A 23,424-nucleotide genomic window follows, 5' to 3' on the forward strand; every position below is an offset into this window, starting at 1 on the left:
AGACAGAATAACAGACAGCTTGACACAAACAGAAACAGCCCCACCCCCAGAAAACATACAGTCTCTCTTCTCTGGTACTGCTCCAGGTCATTTATTTTTTGTCTATTTGAGTGATAGTTTTTAATGTTTTGATTTCCTCTTGCAGATCTTTGAAAATGTCTTCACTGTCTTCTAATTTTGCCCTTAAGTCGTCATTTTCCTGCAATTAAAAAATGTCACCACACAATCTGTCAAATTTATCAGAAAATTTGTTGAAATAAGCATGATTCGCTGGCATCCAGTTTTGTTATTTAAAGTATTGAATTTTTCATTTAAAACTCTCTCAATGTTACTTAACTTTTCTTGACTACCGTTTGTCCCCCTCCTCCCTCTCTGCTGTGTATGTCTTATTTAATTCCTTGGTTGCCATGGTTTCTGTCCCACTCACGAAGTCCTTCAATGTCTTTTGGTTGCTTAACGATTCATATCGTTGTTTTTTGTTTTCATTTAACCCCACCATAGACTCAGCAGCACTACAGTCCTGAAAACTGCTGCTGACATCAGATGAATGATTTTTTTCTTTTATTTTCCGAAGTCCGTTTTGGGGGCATTGTTCTTTGATTGTATTCCCAAAAGACTGTCACAAACTGAAAACTCTGCGCCCAGTAGCTGTTTTCACACACACTGCGGTCATGATCATTTCATGATGTGAATTACGAGATGCAACTGCATATCATGAGAACAAAGGGTCACAGTCTAGGATTCGTCTCTTCCTGGTGTGGAGCGCTGCATAAATACGTCTCTTCCCTTCGGCGGTTCTGCATTTTCTGGTATCCATGTTTTATGACCAACATAAAAATAGTAACAGGCACCACTGAACACCACCGAAGTGACTCAGCAGGAGTGCAGGGTCTCCTCTGGTGTGTGGCCTCCTGGTGACCAAACATCGATGGTTCCCTGTGGACTGCCGACGCTGGAACTGTGACGGACGAACCCAGGTGTGGCCGTGTATGGGGGAATGCCACTGAAACAGTGCAGATGATGGGGCAGCAAAAAAAAAAAAAAAAGAAAGAAAAAAGAAAAAAAAGTTCAGCAATAGTTGTGTCTGTGTTTTATGACCAAACATAAATTGTTGTGAAGTTGATATTAGAAAGTTCTGCAATACTTATGTCCATGTTTTATGACAAAAATAAATTGTTATCAAGTTGTTATTACTAAGTTCTGCAATACTTGTATCCATGTTTTATTACCAAACATGAATTGTTATCAAGTTGTACAGTAAAAGAAATAAAAAATCAATGCTATTGTGTAGAGACAGTTTTTGACTCCTTGTCAACTCTGTCTCAGACTTTGTTCAGTGACTGTGAACCCAGGATTGAAAGTGAGTGGTCTCTGCATTAGAAGTGATGGAGTGATGGTGACTATCACTGGTTTGAGAACAAGTCCTAGTGGTTACACTTTTTGTTGATTTTGACTGTGATGTACTTTGTAGTGTTGAATGGATTTACAAACATTTTCCATTATTGTACTTCATTCCAATTCAACCTTCCCATATTGTGTTTCATTCCAATCCAACCTTCCCATTTTAGGCTTCATTCCAATCCAACCTTCCAACATCATGTTTCATTCTAATCCAACCTTTCTACACTGTGTTTCATTCCAGTCCAACCTTTCCACACCATGTTTCATTCCAATCCAACCATCTCATATTGGGTTTCATTCCAATCCAACCTTTCTACATCGTGTTTCATTGCAATCCAACCTTCCCATATTGTGTTTCATTCCAATCCAACCTTCCCATTTTGGGTTTCATTCCAATCCAACCTTTCTACATCGTGTTTCATTCCAATCCAGCCATCCCATATTGGGTTTCATTCCAATCCAACCTTTCTTCATCATGTTTCATTCCAATCCAACCTTCCCATTTTGGGTTTCATTCCAATCCAACCTTTCTACATCGTGTTTCATTCCAATCCAGCCATCCCATATTGGGTTTCATTCCAATCCAACCTTTCTACATCGTGTTTCATTCCAATCCAACCTTCCCATGTTGTGTGTCATTCCAATCCAACCTTTCTACATCATGTTTCAATCCAATCCAACCATCCCATGTTGTGTTTCATTCCAATCCAACCTTTCTACATCGTGTGTCATTCCAATCCAACCTTTCTACATCGTGTTTCATTCCAATCCAACCTTTCTACATCGTGTTTCATTCCAATCCAGCCATCCCATATTGGGTTTCATTCCAATCCAACCTTTCTACATCGTGTTTCATTCCAATCCAACCTTCCCATGTTGTGTGTCATTCCAACCCAGCCATCCCATTTTGGGTTTCATTCCAATCTAACCTTTCTACATCGTGTTTCATTCCAATCCAACCTTCCCATATTGTGTGTCATTCCAATCCAACCATCCCATTTTGGGTTTCATTCCAATCTAACCTTTCTACATAGTGTTTCATTCCAATCCAACCTTCCCATGTTGTGTGTCATTCCAACCCAGCCATCCCATTTTGGGTTTCATTCCAATCTAACCTTTCTACATCGTGTGTCATTCCAATCCAACCATCCCATTTTGGGTTTCATTCCAATCTAACCTTTCTACATCGTGTGTCATTCCAATCCAACCATCCCATTTAGGGTTTCATTCCAATCCAACCAAAATGACTTGAAATGGACTGGCCACATTACTGACTGCACACAGGGCTCCCTGAGATGAAACCTGAGGAACTCCAGAGAGTCAACAGATGGTTTTTATCCCTCTCAGTCACTCCATTCTGGAGTATTGTGCAGTGGTATGGGACCTGTCCCTCAAAAAAGACATTGAAAGGTTTTTGTTTTTTCAGTGTTAGCATTGGTTCGTTTCATTTTTAAGTACCTGTGAACAAGCTGTGTGATGCACAAAATGCAATGATCAAGAAGCTTTAACACATACCTTTGATAAAGGTGAAACTTGACAACTGACTGTTGAATTCCAATAATTGAAGACTGATCTTTGAATTCCAATAATTGTGTCCAAATAACTTTGTCTTCAACATTTGTTGGAGCTCTTTCAGCTGCTGAATGACTCCCCGGTGAAGTGGTTCAATATATATGTGTACAGGTTTCAAATCCACAATTGATTCCAGTGTGTGCCACAAGCTGCTGATTGTGCTCTGGTGCGGTCTTTTTACTGTGGTGGTTTCTAGTAAAATAAAAGTAAAGATTAAGTTTGTATAACTCTTTGTGAGTTTTGAGCAAGAAAAGTACTTTAGACAGTGTCTTCTTAGAAATATATTCTGTTGCAAGGGTTGTTATTTTGAGGGTTCATTGTGCCAGTGACAACCTATATTGTGCCTGTAATTTGAGGTGCACTTGTGAAGTTTCATCATATCATTGAATATCATATCTTTTGAAAAGCTACTTTGAAAAAAAAAGAAAACCATCTCAGGAATGTGTTAACATTAGACTCAGGTTACTGATAAACGTGAGGTTTCTTCCCTTACAATTAGCTCCTCCTGTGTCCGAGAGTGCTTAGTGTGATGTATCGTAATGCTGAATACATTGTCTATAATTAGCTCCTCCTGTGTGTGAGAGTACTTAGTGTGATGTATCGTAATGCTGAATACATTGTCTATAATTAGCTCCTCCTGTGTCTGAGAGTACTTAGTGTGATGTATCGTAATGCTGAATACATTGTCTACAATTAGCTCCTCCTGTGTGTGAGAGTACTTAGTGTGATGTGTCGTAATGCTGAATACATTGTCTACAATTAGCTCCTCCTGTGTCTGAGAGTACTTAGTGTGATGTATCGTAATGCTGAATACATTGTCTATAAGTAGCTCCTCCTGTGTCTGAGAGTACTTAGTGTGATGTATCGTAATGCTGAATACATTGTCTTAACTTTTTTCCCCATTTGTTGAATTTTATGTAGTGTTATTATAAGTATATTGTTTGATTTTTGTTTTGTGAATGTTATTTATAGTTATTGTACTTGCATTGCGTTATCTATTTTTAGTATATTTTATGTGATGTAGTATTATTGCAGATACATTGCCAAATTATTTTTGGTTTTATTTATTGTGATTTTGTGTTATGTAAATAGATTGTCTTATACATAATTGTTTATCTATTGTGGTGTTCTATTATTGTAAATACATTGTCTGATATATTTTTATCTTCCCAGTCTCTCTCTGTGTGTGTGTGTGTGTGTGTGTGTGTGTGTGTTTGCAATGAAGAATGGCTCTGTATAGGTTTTCTCATCGTAGCCTGTCTGTCTCACATACATTTACACACTCAAGAAGTACATACACGCACACACACAGAGTCACACACACACACACACTATATCTTTTTTTCTCTCTCATGCGCACACTCAGATATGAATAGGCCATCTCTTTTACACATACACACACACACACAATCTCTCTCCTTTCTCTCTCTCATATATGTGTACACAAACACACATGCAGGCACACACACACACTTGCATAAAGATACATTGAAACTGAGAAAGATGTAAACTTTTGACCCAAGTATACCCCGTCCTCCTGTACACAGTGTGAAAACAGTATTTCAAATAGCAATGATAATGCTAATGTGAAGGGAAGACATTAAAAAAACCAAAAAAACAACAACCACCACCACAAAACAAAAACAACAACAACAACAAAAAACCAAACAAACGACAAGAAAGATAATTCGAGAAGTTCGATAATAGCCAACTGAAACCAGTGGGTCCCGAATCAGTACGGTATCCTCGGCTTGTACAGCCGATAATGCAGCAAGTATCTGCCATCGCTCAGTATCCAAGTGGAGACGATCGTAGTCAACAAGGCAGAGCAAAGGAAGAACTCGTGTGGCTTGACTGTGTTTTCATCCGTCGCTGCCACACAATGACACTGAAAAGCACAAAATACTAACACGTTCAAAAATCTCCTTGACACCAACACTATCTTAAAAGATTTTTGTTGTTGTTGTTGTTGTTGTTTTTTTTACTATGATGAATAAAAGTTTCTTGCAGAAGTGTACTTGCGTACCCCGCCCAACAACAACAAACAAAAGAAGAAAATAAATAAATAAATAAAATAAAATGGAAGAAGTGAAGATGAAGATTCGATGGGGACATAAAAAGGCCGAGAGGTTTAGGCAGATGACTGCCAGTTCCTTTTCTACTACTGCTACTACTACCATCGAGCTCAACAGCTCAGTGGTCGCTCTAAAAGGCGAAGTCACTTTTTTGACGTCTGCTCTTCTGACTAAGGTTTCTAAATATAGCAACGATTTGTGGCGCAATTAATTTAATGGGAATCACATGTAAGAGAAGACCAGAAGGAAAGACTATCGAGCTGGGTGCCGAGTCGATGCGGGTAAGTTTGCTATAGATTACCTAGATCTACCATTCACTGTCTGATGTGTTCGAGCGAAGTCTAAATACATGGTGACTACTGTAAACGTATGGTTGAAACGGGAAGCAGAAACTAGTTTCAGTTTCACTCATCCCTGGCAGACGACAGCATCATGTTCTCTGTTCATAAAGGTCTATCTGCAGACCGCTTCCTACTTCTTTAGCTTTCTGTTCTGTTTAGGAATTACAGGCAGGTGAAGTAATGAAATTCTTCAATTCTTTTTCAGTACTAGAATTAACGCGCACGCGCATGTCAAAATGTGTTGTCTTCTCTTTTCATTTGTAACGAGTGCTCACGAAAATGAGGAGAGAGGGCAATGTCGTCTGGTGGCTCCTTTCAAAAAGCTGGTCTTACATGATGATGCTGCTCACGGTTTGTACGCTTTGCCATCACGTATGAGTCTGTAGAAGAAGTGCTGCCCAGCACACTTGGCATTATAATTTATACACATTTTTACCTGTGCACTCATCTGTTTATGGAGCCATGTTTTCCATTCTGCTGTTTTGTGGCAGACTTATGTTGCACATTGTTAAAGCCTAATTAAATATGTCATTATCTGATATCAGTGGTATGCTGTATATGATTAAGTATGGGTGACAAGTCTATGTTGGGGTTTTTAAAAGTTGGGTTTTACAGGAATTGTTCAATTTGTTGAATCTATTGCCATGTTAGTGATTTTTGTTACCGATTCAGTGTCAGTATCAATAGCTCAAGGAGGCGTCACTACGTTCGGTCAGATCTATATACGCTTCACCACATCTGCCAAGCAGAGTCCTGACCAGCAGGGTAACCAAACGCGCTTAGTCAGGCCTTGAGGAAAAAAAAAAATGGTATTTATAAGGCGCAAAATCTTGATGAGATCAACCCTAATCGCGCGCTCGCGCCCGCGCGCACACGCACACACACACACACACACACACACACACATACACATACATAATAAATAAATGAATAAGAACAAAAGGAAAAAAAAGAAGACAATAATGATGATAAATAAGCAAATAAATGTAAAACATGCAGACACACATTCACACATACACAAACACACACATGCATAACAGATATGCAACAAACATGCAGTTTCACAGATATGAAGGCACAATCAAATACACATAAACATACATGAGCCCCAACACACACACACACACACACACAAAAACCACCCTTCCCCTCCCCCCCCATAAACCCCCCACACCCCCCATTGACTTGGCTAATCATTATTTGGAAAAAAAAAGACACTTGTCTGTTCCTTGGTATAATACATAGCACATAAATTAGGAATACATTTTAAATACAGTTTTATTGCCAGTCTGATGTTGTGTGGCAGATGTTGTGTGGCTGTTGGAAGGTGATACTTATTACTGGGTCAACTTTGACTTGGAAGGGGATAGTGAAGTGGCCACTTTTACTGTTTGATTGGTTTAGATGTCACATGATGCCATGGTTTTATTTCCCCCATGCTTAACACTGATGAGGCTGGAGTGCTGTCTGATTTTGTTAGTGGACCATGTACTTCTCCAGTGAATACTGATGTGTACTGATGATTTGGGGCTTCAGTCTTTACTTTGGCTTCATTCAGCATGCAGGTTGTTCATATCTTTTGAAAAGGGATAGGTTGCATTGCCCAGACTTTTTCTGTTTGATTCAGTATATAATTTACCAGAATTTTCAGTAACACCTATCTGAGCTCAGATGTAATGTCAGTTTTTTGTTTTTTTTTTTGTTTTTAATTAAATATTTTTTATATACAGTTTTATGTCAGTATGTGTGGAGTGACACATGGTTCTCGACATGATGGTCATTGATATTTTGCCAGATGTTGGTGCATTTTCCCAGGTTCCAGCATTTTCAGAACGAATTGTGTGGAACGATTAAGGCATGACCAAAGATACAGTCACCAACCTACAAACACAAAAACATCAACATGTTTAACTGCTCTGCCTGCAGCTTCTACGTCCCTCCTTTTGTTTTTAACCAAAGCGTCTTTGTGGGGTAATTTTTTTTACATGAGTGGTTTTTGTGTGTGTGTGTGTGTGTGTGTGTGTGTGTGTGTGTGTGTGACTTCATTGTGTTTCATTTATTTATCAGAAATTCCCACTCATGACAAAGCAGAAAAAAACGTAACATTTACATTGCACGGTATCTTAAAAACAAATTCCTGTTCTGCTTCCATTTTTCTTTAAAACCTGACACTTTCACACCATTCTTACACATGCAAAATGAACAGCCACTACAAATGCTTTCAAAACCAGAATGTGGCACGCAAGCATCCACAGTCATAAAATATACAGGCACCATCAGTCACACACCCATTTATCAAACGAAGACCATATGCCTTGGGGGGAAAACTAGGTTGACTGTTTAAGTCAGCAGTTTTCAAGATACGCCTTAACGCTTACGGTAAGCTAGGTCATTACATATGTCGGGAGTTATGTAAACATGACTCAAGAGACTCCAATCTCTGCTATGTAATTTCCTCAGAAATGTTCCAGTCTCCTCAACGACCGTCAACTTTGACCTTACTTTCAAGTCCAGAGACTGGAAGTCTTAGGAACACTGCCATACATTCGCGCTCATGCTGAAAGTTTAGTGAAATGTAAGAACACAGCAACCCAAGACAGTGTTTACATAGCCGTCCCTCTCTCCAAGTTCTGTTTGATCTCTGTGGTGTACTGACCGTAGAAACACTCCAGCTTCTGGTTGAACTGTATGTTGCGTTCATTGATGTAGCTCACGTTCTCCTCATCGAAGCATCTCCTGTGGCTATACTTGTCACGTTTCTCAATCTGTTTCTCCAAGTCCTTGACCATTTTGTCAACATTCTCTTGAGGATCCTTTCTCTGATGCAGACCCAGTGTGTTGGCTGTGGCATAAAACTCATCGCCCATTTTTTTCCGCTGGCGTTCATACCCTTGCTGGTCTGGTTTCATGTTTTGTTAGTCTCTGGTAGTGGTACTGGCGGTACGTTGCTTGCTCATAATCTGCAAAACCAGTGTCAGGATTTGTCTTTTTCTTCTTTCTCTCCCACCTCTCCACTTCATTGGCACCCAGTTCATGAAGTTTGACAATCTCAAAGTCTTCTCCTGTTTCTTGACAGTGCTTTTTCAGCTGGTCCTGCTCTTCCTCCCACTGGCTTCTCTTTCTCTTGGCCTCCCAGTTCTCTGTCGCTTGTTCCTCTCCTCTTCTGCAACAGCTTCTCTGTGGTTCAGCTTCCTCGCTTCATTCATTTTAAGCTCCAGATCTCAGTCTGTTCAGCCGAGACATCTTTGTTGCAGCAGATGAGGTGCCTGCTTTCGCGGAACTTGCAGGTTTCTCTTTGTCATCCATTTTTCTTTGTTTTGTCGACAATAGTGTTGTTATTTTGTGTTCATTTTCCCCTAGTACTGTCCTTTAATAAGTTTTTTTTTTGTTTGTTTTTTTAAACGTTTGTTGTTGTCGTGCACTTCTTCTGTTTGCAGTATCTGGTTTTGTCAAGTTCATTTTCAAGTCCAGCAAACGATGGCTGAAAGTAAAGCAGTGGACATCACACGTGAGGACATCACCTTACCTGATGACCAGCAAGATTGCTTGGCGTTCGTCTTGCACAATGTGTTGACACCAAAGGTGAGTGAGTGTCTGTAGACCATCAGACCATGTAGTTATTGACACATCTTCATTGTCAGACCTCAGACCATGTAGTTATTTACACATCTTCATTGTCAGACCTCAGATCATGAAGTTATTGACACATCTTCACAGACAGACCTCAGACCATGTAGTTATGGACACATCTTCATTGTCAGACCTCACACCATGTAGTTATGGACACATCTTCATTGTCAGACCTCAGATCATGAAGTTATTGACACATCTTCACAGACAGACCTCAGACCATGTAGTTATGGACACATCTTCATTGTCAGACCTCAGACCATGTAGTTATGGACACATCTTCATTGTCAGACCTCACACCATGTAGTTATGGACACGTCTTCACTGACAGACCTCAGACCATGTAGTTATGGACACATCTTCATTGTCAGACAGACCATGTAGTTATGGACATGTCTTCACAGACATAACCTCAGACCATGTAGTTATGGACATGTCTTCACAGACAGACCTCACGCCATGTAGTTATGGACACATCTTCATTGTCAGACCTCAGACCATGTAGTTATGGATACATCTTCATTGTCAGACCTCAGACCATGTAGTTATGGACACGTCTTCATTGTCAGACCTCAGACCATGTAGTTATGGACACGTCTTCATTGTCAGACCTCAGACCATGTAGTTATGGATACATCTTCATTGTCAGACCTCAGACCATGTAGTTATGGACACGTCTTCACTGACAGACCTCAGATCATGTAGTCATGGACACATCTTCATTGTCAGACCTCAGACCATGTAGTTATGGACACATCTTCATTTTCAGACCTCAGACCATGTAGTTATGGACACATCTTCATTGTCAGACCTCAGACCATGTAGTTATGGACACGTCTTCACAGACAGACCTCACACCATGTAGTTATGGACACATCTTCACAGACAGACCTCACACCATGTAGTTATGGACACGTCTTCACAGACAGACCTCACACCATGTAGTTATGGACACATCTTCACAGACAGACCTCACACCATGTAGTTATTGACACATCTTCATCATCAGACCATGTAGTTATGGACTCATCTTCATTATCAAACCCTCAGACCATGTAGTTATTGACACATCTTCATCATAAAACCCTCAGACCATGTAGTTATGGACTCATCTTCATTATCAAACCCTCAGACCATGTAGTTATGGACACATATTGGTTGACGGAATTGTTGTCCAGAAAAGACTGACAGTTCATTGCCAGAGTTCACCCAGCTTTGTCAGTCTTGGTCATTCATTCATGTGCAGTCGTCATTGTCTCCCTTGAACAGTTTAGGGGGTGTCTGATTTTTCTGTGATGGTCTTCTGTTCTTTGTTGTGGTGGTGTCACACACACCTTCAGGCTTGCCGGTGTGTACATACATACATGTATGTATAGTCATAGTAAAGAATGCATCATGGTATGTCTGAATGTTTGAGGATTGTAAAAAAATGTATCATGGTTAGTATGAATGTTTCAGGAATGTAAAGATTACATCAAGATGACAGAGAAGAAAGGTTACGAAAAGGCGCTGGTCAATGTTGGGGGTGGAAGGTTAGTTGTTTGTGTGTGTGTGTGTGTGTTTTGCTGTTTGCAGTTGGTATCCCTCCTGGTTTCTTGTGTGTTGTTCAGTGTCCCATTTTCCTTTTCTCTTTTAACTCTCTCCAGACGAAGGAATGCTCACGCATTCCTACACAAAATGTATTCGGTTTCGGACGAAGGAATGTAATAGCATTCTCTGAAAGTAAAATTCCATCATGCGCTGTACATGTGATTTTGTGATTAGCCAAGCAGAGTGTGCTATTCTGGGTCACTCCACAATTGAACAGTATGATTGGTTAGTCTGGGATGTGTGGCCTGTCTCGCACACACGCTGACAAAGTCACTGACCGGTCGTGTGCTCACGTGCCAGCCTGTTAGCAAAGCGGCCTCTTCTCAGAATGTTTTGAAGTGAACAAGGCAGTGACGGCAATGTTTTAGGGTTGCCGAAGTACTTGAAATGCTACAAACTGAAGGGTCGGACATTGAAGAGGTGGATGATGACGAAGAAGAAAGCGAATTTAATGCAGAAAGTGAGCATGGGTATGGTGATTCGGGGTGAAAAATTGGCAGTATTTTCTACATATGGCAAAACTGTAAAGATAAGATGAGAAATTTGATTATTTTATATGTACTAGCTCAACATGTAATAAACCAGTTCTGAAAGTTTCATTTTCTTACACAGTATTTTGTATTTTTTGTAATTTTTTTCCAAACCCTTACAAATGGGCCGTCTGTGGGGAAAAGCAAGGGAGAAAACTTGTCGTCCTGAGTGAGTTAAACAGTTCTCCATCAGCACAGCAAAGGGCTCTTCAGGGCTGTGTGTGTGAAAATGCTTCATGTGCATTGAAGCTGTCAGCCCAGTGCGGCCTTGTCGCGTCCAGGGGATGTTTTGCATAATTATTTTACCCAGGATTCGCTCAAGTGGACCTCTCCCTCACACAAACAGCAGGCCACAAAAAATGAAATATATTTTACAACTTTTATTCACACATTCACATGATGTCAGAAAGAAGAGGCAAAAAGTGAACGGGACAAAATAATGTATGCTAGCTAGCGTACAGATAGGAAAGAGTGCTACATCCACCCAACCACCCCAGTCTATACCTCTACCCGGGGTAAAAACTTCCCAAAGACAAAAGGGCAATGGGTGATGAATAAATTTAGAAAAAACAAACACAGAAACGGACAGAGCAAACTCTGCCCCTATGAAGTCATTTATGTTCCCTCAACCCTGTCCCCGTAAAACACAGTCATCTCATCCAGGGGATCTTGCGACTCTGTTGGGGGCCACATCAGTTCAGGGTTCATTGGGGCATGGTCCTCAGAGAGACTTCAGGAGAAACAGAACAACCGGGGAACAGACATCAGACAGCTCAGTTCAGCAGCTCAGATGAACGGCTCAAACAGCTGCAACACAAAGTGTATGCTAAAATTCCATTCACGATAGTGTTTGAATGGAGCTAAAGGAGAGGGATATTTATAAGAGGGACGTTGTGACTTCAGCGGGGCTTACAATGGCACTACTGCACAATTATTTCAGAAATGGACACAAGCTGTTGTCCCTCAGGTGGGTTACATATTTTTATGTATTTTAAAGAGGAGAAAAACTGGATGAATAAAACATTTCCACGCATTCATACAACAGTTGCTTCCCCCCCCTTCCAACCTCAACTTGAGAAGAAAAAAAATGTCTGAAGTGACTAGCAAGTAAACGATAACGCGCATGAGAGCTAATTTTGGTCTTGAGTTTACTTTCTTACTGCACTAAAGAAATAAATGTGATGCACAGAAAGATAACGAGACAATTAGCTACAAGGTCCGAACTTGGATGACTAGACTGTAAAAAGAACAGCCTTTTGTAACATTTTCCTCTACGGAGTTTACATTAAATGTGTGTTGACATTGATATATGAATTATGACAAGAAAAAAACATAAATCTCATCGAACAGGAACACGCACGTCTTGGCGTGTGAAAAATCCCGCGCACAAATTAACAGAAAAGAGAGGATTGGATCCGTCTGTGTGTGCGCAAAGTAATTGTATTATTCTATGACAAAGAGAAGGGGGAAAATGTTTACAATATAATTAAGTAAACATATTCGACGCGTCTCCCAAAACTAATGCATATGGATAAGAGAATGACCGGCCTACCACGAAAATGAGTACTAAAAAAAAAAAAAAAAAAAAGTAACCGAGAAAACTTATGTATTATTTATAATGAGCATGAAACGACGAGATAACTTTTAGGTTCGAACCTAGCCTCTGAACAGTTCGTCTGCTTACCTCAGTAGCTGGTGGGTTGACAGGTAGAAAACATTGAGTGGCAGAGACCGGGTGCCACACTCTGGCCAGTGAAGAGGCAGGAGAACAAACTTGAAAGAGACTGGAGGGTGTGGGGGCAGGGGGGTCCTTTCCATTTCCAGGTGATGTGGAACTATTTCTCAGCAGTCTTATTCTCATTGAAGAGAGGCCACAGGGTTGGAGGGATACAGGGGATCTTTTGGGAGTACCTGGATGAACAGGTACCCCTATCTGCCCTACAGAGCGTAGAAGCTCTAGGCCACCAGACGCCGTTAAGTTCTAGAAGCGAATGATTTTGATGTCTGTATGTTAGGTGAAATTTTACCTCTTATAACTGAGTGAGGAATCTTGAAGCGCGAGCATGTGCAAGGAGTGTGTAAAGCCTGTGCAAGGAGTGTGTAAAGCACGTGCAAGGAGTGTGTAAAGCCTGTGCAAGGAGTGTGTAAAGCACGTGCAAGGAGTGTGTAAAGCCTGTGCAAGGAGTGTGTAAAGCCTGTGCAAGGAGTGTGTAAAGCACGTGCAAGGAGTGTGTAAAGCCTGTGCAAGGAGTGTGTAAAGCCTGTGCAAGGAGTGTGTAAAGCACGTGCAAGGAGTGTGTAAAGCCTGTGCAAGGAGTGTGTAAAGCCTGTGCAAGGAGTGTGTAAAGCACGTGCAAGGAGTGTGTAAAGCCTGTGCAAGGGGTGTGTAAAGCACATGCAAGGAGTGTAAAGCACGTGCAAGGAGTGTGTAAAGCACGTGCAAGGAGTGTGTAAAGCACGTGCAAGGAGTGTGTAAAGCACGTGCAAGAGCTAAAAGGACAGAGACAATAACAGGGATTGGAGGGAAAGAGAAGGAGCAGAGGGGGGAGAAAAAACAAAACAGGAAAACAACAACTAAGGTGAGATATGTCCATGTGTGATCACGTTCGTCACGGCTGAGTGACAGTGGTGTACAGGTGGGGCCTTATGCGCTAAATCCGCGACACGCCTGTAGGTTAGACAGTAAAACATTTTCCTCGTTCTGCGTTTTTTTTCCTTTCTCTTTTTTCACTGTTCAGCTTTTTCCTCTTCCGTCCCCCCACCCCCACTATTTTCCTTTTCCCTGTTATGTGTGTGTGTTTGTTCCTTTTTCCATTGTTTGTTCCTTTTTCCATTTTCCTCATTCTGCTTTTTCCCAGTTGTGCTTCCTTGTCCTGTGTGCCGTGGTTTGTTAGAAAAGGCAAACAGCACAGGTGTGTGCATGCGTGCGTGCATGCCTTTGAAAGAAGAGTCATTTTCAGCTGATGGTCCATTCTTAAGTGAATTGTAGTATTGCAGTTTGAATCAAACACACACTGTATAATTTTATGAAGGTAGGTCTGGCCAAATTTTCAAATTCATAGCAGAAGCCTCATATTTGCAACAATGAAAGAGTGCAATAAAGTAAGAAGCCACACCAAATTTCAAAGCAATATCTCAAATAGTTTTTGAGATAAAGAGTTTTGAACTTTCAAAAAAATCCATGATTTTAGCCAGTCTCACAAATTGGCATTTTGGAACCTGTGTAGAATTGCCACTAATGCATTCACATGGTCAGAACTCTTCATATATGATCTGTATAGTACACAAAAGATCTCAGATGTTTTTTAGTTGGCTGTTAATGTTATTGGCTGAATGCCAGTGTCATAAATTCTGAGGAAAATGCTTATTTTCTGCATGTCCGATCCTGCAGTTTTGATGGTAGCATTAGTAAAATGACAGACTCAAAAACTATTGCATCTACATAAACATTTAAGATATTATCAGGTTCAGGAAAGACTTACAAGACAGCAAATGTTAATAATTAATCTTGATAAGTGACAGCTTTTGATAAGATTATATGAAAATAATAAGCTTTATTCAAGAGGATCAAGGGCTCCATTGATGCTAAAAATGATTTTCCTTTTAGATATTTTTCAGGATTTTGTGTGTGAGTGTTTCAAAATCAATATGTATGCATCACTTTATGGGATTGTTTTCTTGTTTATCCATCATTATTAACTATTAGCACACACACACACACACAGATATATATATATATATATATATATACACACACACACACACACACACACACACACACACACACACAACAATAGAAAAAAAAAAAGACAACAAAACTGTTTGATGCCCGACCGGTTTCGACCACTGGTCTTCAAGGGTGTTTACTGGTATGTCAAAATGCAACACACACACCAACATTCAGTAAGTGCAAAAAGAAGAATTTAAATTACAAAAAAAAAGAAAAGAAAAAAAAAAAAAAAAAAAAAGGGAACAAAGCTCATAAAACAAAATGCACCCAGAGCATGCAACATGAATAGTACAGTGTGAAGTGTTGCTTGGGAAATAGGAAGAGAGGCTGGTGAGTAAAGTAGTCAGAGACAAGGCAAGAGAGGGGTCAAGAAAAATAGATAGGCATATATATATATATATATATATATATATATATATATATGTGTTGGCATCCATCTGTCTCGGGAGACAATGGAACTCTGCGCCTGGTTCAGTCAAATTGTTGAGTTGCAGCACCTGCTATGACTTCTCCAGGGTGTGAGCCTGGGCAAAGTTAATGGAGAACCTGGGTAACCCAGTCGTCAGAATCCTCCTCTTGGCCTCACCGATGTCGTCCGAAGGAACTCGGAGCAATACATTCGGCACCAGCTTGGCTGCAGGAGCTGCCCGAAGAAAGTCAGTGCGACGTCCAACCACCTGTAGGGCTCCAGCTCCGGATTTTTCCTCAGGGTGTACTCCTGAGGCCTTCCCCTAGATGGACAGCCCTCCCAGTATGACGAGCTCCATCTGCCCAAAGCATCTGCTTTCAAGGCGCCAGAGACACGCCTTTCGCCCCTTCTCCTGTCACATAAAGAAGTTCCGCCGGGCTTAGAGGCAAAGCCACACGGGCAGGCCAGGAGTTCGGCTTGGTAGTCAGAGGCTGTTTGAGATGCATGCCTTATGGGAGCACTTTATAGGTGGTGGGAGCTTATCCCCATATTTCTCTCCCTCTCTCTAACTCTCTCTCTAGGTGTGTGTGTGTGTGTGAGAGAGAACTCAGAACTCAGAACTGTTTTATTGTAGAAGGCCTTCTGACCCATTACAATGTTGAGCACACACACACACACCCCATCCCACACCTCCACACCCCTTCCCACATCTCCCCCCCCTCCCCACCCCCCCCGCACATACACACACACTTGCGCGCGCGCAGATTCGATTTTGTAAAACCGGGCATGCAAACACATGAATCGAAAATTCAAAAAGGTAAATGCCTTCCATCGTGAGCAAGTCCGCTTAAACATGTACGTTCGTTGTTTTAAATGTATAACATAACACTTAACAGAACTCAGGTTGTGCCCGTTATCATAATAAAGCAGCACGACGTTTATTAGAGTGATAAATAAAGCGACCTAGATCATGAAGGATTTTTGTGTCATGCATTATAAATTCTAAACTTTTGTCAGAGGGATGTTTCGTGTACCAACATGGAATATATTTATGTCGCAGATCGTTAAGAGATTTACAGTAAAATAAAGTGTGTATCTCGTCTTCAATACCAGCGTTACATAGTGGACATTTCAGGTCGTTTGGACTGGCGAAAGCAAATCTCATCTTGTGTGAACGGATATCCAAGGCTCCTATTCTAAACCTAATAAGCACATCTCTTATGTGTTTATTTTTAACTGCTGTAAAGTAAGATTCCAGTGATATGGATGATTTGAAATTTCGATAAACGCTAAACCTGCTGCTGCTGTGAAGATGTTCGTGCCAGTTTTGACTATGGCAATCGATCAGTCTTTGTTTGAAATCATTCAAGAATCCACTTGCATTTTCTACACCTTGATTTTCTCAAACAAAGCCGAATCCAAATTTATACAAAGTGTTTCGTACCTGAGATGCCCAGCACTCTTTGTCTTGATCACATAGCGATAGAAGCATTTTATAAGATTTACGAGGAAGTCTATTTTCATCCATTCTTGTAAGTCTGATCCAGTACTTTATACATGACAAGAAGGAATATACATACAGAGGGTAACGACCTGTCTCGCCATACACCATGTCATTTGGTGATCTTGGACTCACATTAAGAAGTTTTTTTTAAAGCAAACGTGCACTTTTTCTATTGGTGAAATTTGCATTAATCCCCAGATTTCAGAGCCATATAACAGAATTGGTTTTATTTGTGAATCAAATAATTTAAAGAAAATACTAACAGAGAAATCGTCAAGTCTCCATAACGTTCTAAATATTTCTATTACACCTTTCCGTGCTTTCATTGCTATGTCATCCAGAGCCTTCGAAAAAGATAATCTGGTGCTGAAAAACAAACCTAAGTACTTATAGGAATTGACGATTTTGATGTCGTGACCTTCGTATGTCCGAGCAATGTATCCACCATTTCTAAAAATAATTATTTATTTTATTAATAATTATTTAGGATTTATCAAGGTTAACGTGTAAATCTAACTTGGAAGCCTTCATTGCCAGCACATTCAGTTGGCTCTGCAGACCAGTAACTGTATCAGACAAAAGCACTATATCGTCCGCAAAAAGTAAAATAAACAGTTCAATCATATCAGGATTCAGTTGTATGCCATGGCATCCTTTCTCGATTATGTCCGTGGCAAGATCATTTATAAACAGAGAGAAAAGTAAAGGACTTGTAACCTCCCCTTGTTTTAAACCTTTTTGACAAAGGAAAGCTTCGGTTACCCTTGTGTGAGAGAGAGAGAGAGTGAGAGAGAAATAAATCAGAAATGAGAAAACAGACTTAGTATGTTGTGTGATCACAAAGCTGAACTAGATCAGTTGAACTTCTTACTGAAAAATTTGTCTGCTAGTTTAACGGAGTTCTTGGCTGTCTTTCATTGTGGGAAAGAAAATTGTTTCACATCACAAAACGATGATATGAACTAAGATTATAAAACCTATCATCCAAATACTTACTAGAATAAGTAATGTAAAGTTGGTTTCCTTTCACCCCCACCCCTGTATTTGAATCAAAACCTCAATTGCGTTGAGCTCAGCAATAAGACTTCCACGAAGCCGGGCATTGAAACCTCAGATCTAAAATTAGACCTAGTTGATTAGTGGTACAAAAAAATACGCTAAATGGATGCTGCTCTTCAAAAGCTTTTGGGTCATTTTATAAAGCATTTTAAAGATGATAGAATGAATTTTTCAGTGATGGGTTTGACAAGAAGATTTATTTTGTTCGGAAGCGCAGTAGAGCGCAAGAAAAATAGGTAAATTTTGTGCCACGTTTTTTATAAATCGAGTAAAATGTATCAATTGGAAACCTAGCCCATGTAAAAGTAGAGAACGTGATCTTTTATTTGATAGGTCTCTTAAATCGATAGGTTGTGAGGAGCAATGTCCATAACCTATTTTTATCACCAACCCTCTCAGACCAGAAGCAGACGTCGGCAAACTTTTTTACCGCGCCGTGTTTTGAAGAGTGAAGGATACTCCACTTTGGGCGATCAGTTTCACTCACACTGTCTTGCACACACAAAAAAGAAACACTTACAGGAATGAACAAAGGTGGTTTTATTTTCTGATATATCTTTGAGTTTGATGTATGCAGTATTGCGCTTGCTAGGGCGAAGAGAAAAGTGATAAAAATACAATCCGTCGGCCATAGTTAAACAGCATCACAGAGCAGCCGGACCTACCTAATATATGTATATTCTCCCACACACGTGCCGTTACGTTTGTGTTGTATATCAGCATTACTGTGCGGTCACTTTGTTTTACTGTGAGTTACAACACAGAAAGGACCATTGCCACCCATACTGTGAGCAATCCCAACAAATGATACAGGCACACAAATGCACACATGCTTTTGTCACACACACGCACATGCATGCAGGCACTCGCGCGCACACACACACACACACACACACACACACACTTGTTGGTGCTTTGATTTTTGAGTGAAGTCAAAATCAGTATGAAAAGATTCCTGGAAATAGATGACCAGGAGAGAATGCACACTGTCACACTATCACACAATCACTCTATCACACTATCACTCTGTCAGACTATCACACTATCGCTCTATCACACTATCACTCATTCGCTCTATCACTCTGTCGCTCTATCACAGTATCACACTATCACTCTATCACACTAACAATCTATTGCACTATCACTCTATCACACTATCACTCGATCACACTATCACTCTATGACACGATCACTATCATACTATCACTCTATCGCACTATCACTCTATCACACTCACTCTACCAAAGTTGGTCTTCTTTCCATTGACATTTTCCACAAATGTTTCTTATAGATAAACCTTTTAGGAGTTTTAGACACAAAAAAAAGAAAAGAAAAAGAAACACGAGTCATTTCTTGACCAAACAATCCTTCACAACTGCATTACCGGTACACGAGACATATGTATTGACTTCAGCTTGGCAGATATTTGTGTAACATTGCATCTAATGTTGTATGTTGACAGGCAGATGATGATGACGGATGTTCGCAATAGTGACCGCTGCATCATTGACAGCACAGAAGAGGCGGATAAAATCTGGCAGCGGATTAAATCCTACATCCCAGAAATTTGGAAGGAACGCAGTGTGATGGGGCTGAATGAAAGGTGAGTGTCAGGTGTGAGTGTCAGGTGTGAAGTGTGTGTCTGGCTGAACGAATGGTGAGTGTCAGGTGTGAGTGTCAGGTGTTAATGTGTGTGTGGCTGAACGAATGGTGAGTGTCAGGTGTGAGTGTCAGGTGTGAAGTGTGTGTCTGGCTGAACGAATGGTGAGTGTCAGGTGTGAGTGTCAGGTGTTAATGTGTGTGTGGCTGAACGAATGGTGAGTGTCAGGTGTGAGTGTCAGGTGTGTGTGTGGCTGAATGAATGGTGAGTGTCAGGTGTGAGTGTGAGGTGTTAATGTGTGTGTGTGGCTGAACGAATGGTGAGTGTCAGGTGTGAGTGTCAGGTGTGAAGTGTGTGTGTGGCTGAACGAATGGTGAGTGTCAGGTGTGAGTGTCAGGTGTTAATGTGTGTGTGTGGCTGAACGAATGGTGAGTGTCAGGTGTGAGTGTCAGGTGTTAATGTGTGTGTGTGGCTGAACGAATGGTGAGTGTCAGGTGTGTGTCAGGTGTTAATGTGTGTGTGTGGCTGAACGAATGGTGAGTGTCAGGTGTGTGTCAGGTGTTAATGTGTGTGTGTGGCTGAACGAATGGTGAGTGTCAGGTGTGAGTGTCAGGTGTGTGTGTGGCTGAACGAATGGTGAGTGTCAGGTGTGAGTGTCAGGTGTTAATGTGTGTGTGTGGCTGAACGAATGGTGAGTGTCAGGTGTGTGTCAGGTGTTAATGTGTGTGTGTGGCTGAACGAATGGTGAGTGTCAGGTGTGAGTGTCAGGTGTGTGTGTGGCTGAACGAATGGTGAGTGTCAGGTGTGTGTCAGGTGTTAATGTGTGTGTGTGGCTGAACGAATGGTGAGTGTCAGGTGTGAGTGTCAGGTGTGAAGTGTGTGTGTGGCTGAACGAATGGTGAGTGTCAGGTGTGAGTGTCAGGTGTGAAGTGTGTGTGTGGCTGAATGAATGGTGAGTGTCAGGTGTGAGTGTCAGGTGTGAAGTGTGTGTGTGGCTGAACGAATGGTGAGTGTCAGGTGTGAGTGTCAGGTGTGAAGTGTGTGTGTGGCTGAAAGAAAGGTGAGTGTCAGGTGTGAAGTGTGTGTTTGGCTGAACGAATGGTGAGTGTCAGGTGTGAGTGTCGGGTGTGAAGTGTGTGTGTGGCTGAAAGAAAGGTGAGTGTCAGGTGTGAAGTGTGTGTTTGGCTGAACGAATGGTGAGTGTCAGGTGTGAGTGTCGGGTGTGAAGTGTGTGTGTGGCTGAAAGAAAGGTGAGTGTCAGGTGTGAAGTGTGTGTTTGGCTGAACGAATGGTGAGTGTCAGGTGTGAGTGTCAGGTGTGAAGTGTATGTCTGGCTGAACGAATGGTGAGTGTCAGGTGTGAAGTGTATGTCTGGCTGAACGAATGGTGAGTGTCAGGTGTGAGTGTCAGGTGTGAAGTGTATGTCTGGCTGAATGAATGGTGAGTGTCAGGTGTGAGTGTAAGGTGTTAATGTGTGTGTGTGGCTGAACGAATGGTGAGTGTCAGGTGTGAGTGTCAGGTGTGAAGTGTGTGTGTGGCTGAACGAATGGTGAGTGTCAGGTGAGTGTCAGGTGTGTGTGTGGCTGAACGAAAGGTGCTTTCTAATTGAGAAATATAACTGTTGCTCTCAAAATCAGAAATGTAATTGATGCTTTCTAGCTGAGAAATACGACTGGTGCTTTATAGTTTATAGATGTGACTGGTGCTTTCTAATTGAGAAATACAACCGCTGCTTTCTTTGTTTCACGCAGGCTACGATTTCTGCGCTATGACCCTGGGCAATACTTCAAGCCTCACTTTGATGGCAGCTACCGACGAGAAAACGGAGAAATCAGTTATATCACAGTGCAGTTGTACCTCAATGAGGTAATTATTGACAATAGCAATATTGATAGTTCTTGATGGGCTCAATAGCCAAATGGTTAAATCGTTGAACTTTCACTCTTAGGGTCTTGGGTTTGAATCTTGATAACGGCGCCTGGTGGGTAAAGGGTGGAGATTTTTCTGATCTCCCAAGTCAACATATGTGCAGACCTGCTTGTCCTGAACCCCCTTCATTTGTAGACACATGCAGAAGGTCAAATACACACATCAGAGATCCTGTAATCCATGCCAGCGATGGGTGGGTCATGGAAATAAGAACATACCCAGCATGCACACCCTGAAAACGGAGTATGGCTGCCTACATGGCAAGTTAAAAACGGTCATACATGTAAAAGCCCACTCGTGTAATATACAAGTGAAAGTGGGGGTTGCAGCCCATGAATGAAGAAGAAGAAGAAGATCTTAGCATGATAGAAGTTGGGTATATCACAGTGCCGATTTACCTCAATGAGGAAATTATTGATAATAACAATATTAGCAGTATTTAATGTGATGGAAGTCAGTGCAGATGTACCTCAGTACGGTAATTTATTGATAACAACAATATTAACAGCATTTAACATGATGGCAGTCCGTGCAGATGTACCTCAGTAAGGTAATTTAGTGATAACAACAATATTAACAGCATTTAACGTGATGGAAGTCAGTGCAGATGTACCTCAGTAAGGTAATTTATTGATAACAACAATATTAACAGAATGAGTAAGCATGGTTCCAATAATACTATCCATAATCTTTGTCATGTGTTATGTGCCAAACACACACACACACACACACACACACTCACACACACGTACTCACACACACACACACGCACACACACACACGCACACACAAGCACGCACACACACACACACATGTATATGCTCTCTCATTCACACACACCCATACACACACAAAAACACACACACAGACATACACACACACACATACCTGAGTGACATCACACACACATGTCATTGCGCCTGACATGATGTCACGCAGTGTGTTTGTATTTGAATGACATCACACATGTCATGGCATCTGACATGTCACGCAATGTCTTTGTATCTGAATGACATCACATGTGTGTCATGGTGCCTGACATGATGTCACACATGTGTCATGATGAGTGACATGACGTGACAACACTGTCCCCAGGGTTTCCATGGCGGCAGCACCACTTTCCTGTCAAAGAGGAAGGACGATGAGCGCTGTGAGGTGGTTCCAAAGACAGGTGTGTGTGTGTGTGTATCTGTGTGTGTGTGTATGTGTGTCTCTGTGTGTGTGTCTCTGTCTGTGTCTGTCTCTGTGTGTGTCTCTGTGTGTGTGTATGTAGTAGTAGTAGTAGTCTTCAGTTTAACTCACTCAGTACGGCCAGTCTTCTCTTCTCCTCTACAAAGACCCCTTGGATGTCCAGTGGGTGTCTGAATGACCCAACCTTTAGCTTCCGTCGTCAAAATTGTGGTATTCTTTGTCAACATTCACCTCTTCAGTATAAGAGCCTTCCGCTTGCAATATTTTGATGATGGTAATTGGGGTGAAACGCTGTTAACGTCGTCTCTTTCGCCGTTCGTATGGTGAGAGTTAATGTCTTCCACTTTAAGTGATATTAGACGGGGGGGAAAAAGGGGTGGGGGGTGGAGGGCGGGGTGTGGAGGGCGGGAACAGTATTGGGTGGAGGATGAAGAATGGTGTGTGTGTATGTGTGTGTGTGCGCATGTGTGTGTGTGGTGGGGAAAGATACAGAGCACTGGAAAAATTAAAAGGGGAGACATAGGCATAATATAGAAGGAAACGCCAACATCAAACAACTGTAACAACTATAACAAATGTCCAGTTGGACTATGCAGCAAACCTTATGCAGTAGCAGATAACATCTTGAAATTGTCAAAAGTACATTCACAAGAATTTTCTGAGAAGTTTGGTAAACATGATTTTAGACTCTGATATTCAAAGAGTATGTGTTTGCTAGAAATAGATTCTCCACATATGCATTTAACATCTCTGCTGAACTTTGTTATAAAAGCGTTTGATAATGCCTGAAATTGCCTTTATCTGATTAAATTACTGAATGTATTTGATTGATTGATAGATTCCGGTTGTTGAATACTATTTTT

The 23,424-nt window shown here is 41.2% G+C and overlaps 1 protein-coding gene and 1 pseudogene across 4 annotated transcripts in view; one reads left to right on the forward strand and one right to left on the reverse strand.

Annotated features, from left to right (window-relative positions):
* The first annotated feature begins 5,229 nt into the window (after positions 1 to 5,229).
* Positions 5,230 to 23,424, forward strand: part of LOC143300938 (uncharacterized) — a 20,101-nt gene continuing 1,906 nt past the window's right edge. The window contains exons 1-6 of one of the 4 annotated variants that reach the window (XM_076614883.1): positions 5,230 to 5,329; positions 8,827 to 8,971; positions 10,478 to 10,551; positions 19,304 to 19,444; positions 21,193 to 21,307; positions 22,466 to 22,541. In XM_076614883.1, the coding sequence (XP_076470998.1) occupies positions 8,867 to 8,971; positions 10,478 to 10,551; positions 19,304 to 19,444; positions 21,193 to 21,307; positions 22,466 to 22,541 (511 nt within the window). In that variant the 5' untranslated portion in view covers positions 5,230 to 5,329; positions 8,827 to 8,866. Of the gene's footprint in view, positions 5,330 to 5,489; positions 5,562 to 5,598; positions 5,741 to 7,283; positions 7,361 to 8,826; positions 8,972 to 10,477; positions 10,552 to 19,303; positions 19,445 to 21,192; positions 21,308 to 22,465; positions 22,542 to 23,424 lie in introns of those variants that run through there. The other 3 variants (XM_076614885.1, XM_076614884.1, XM_076614882.1) reach the window with 3 other exon arrangements.
* On the reverse strand, positions 7,993 to 8,695 carry LOC143301268 (pre-mRNA-splicing factor SYF2 pseudogene; annotated as a pseudogene).

Source organism: Babylonia areolata, chromosome 27, assembly GCF_041734735.1.
Source record: "Babylonia areolata isolate BAREFJ2019XMU chromosome 27, ASM4173473v1, whole genome shotgun sequence".
Lineage (NCBI taxonomy): Eukaryota > Metazoa > Mollusca > Gastropoda > Neogastropoda > Buccinidae > Babylonia > Babylonia areolata.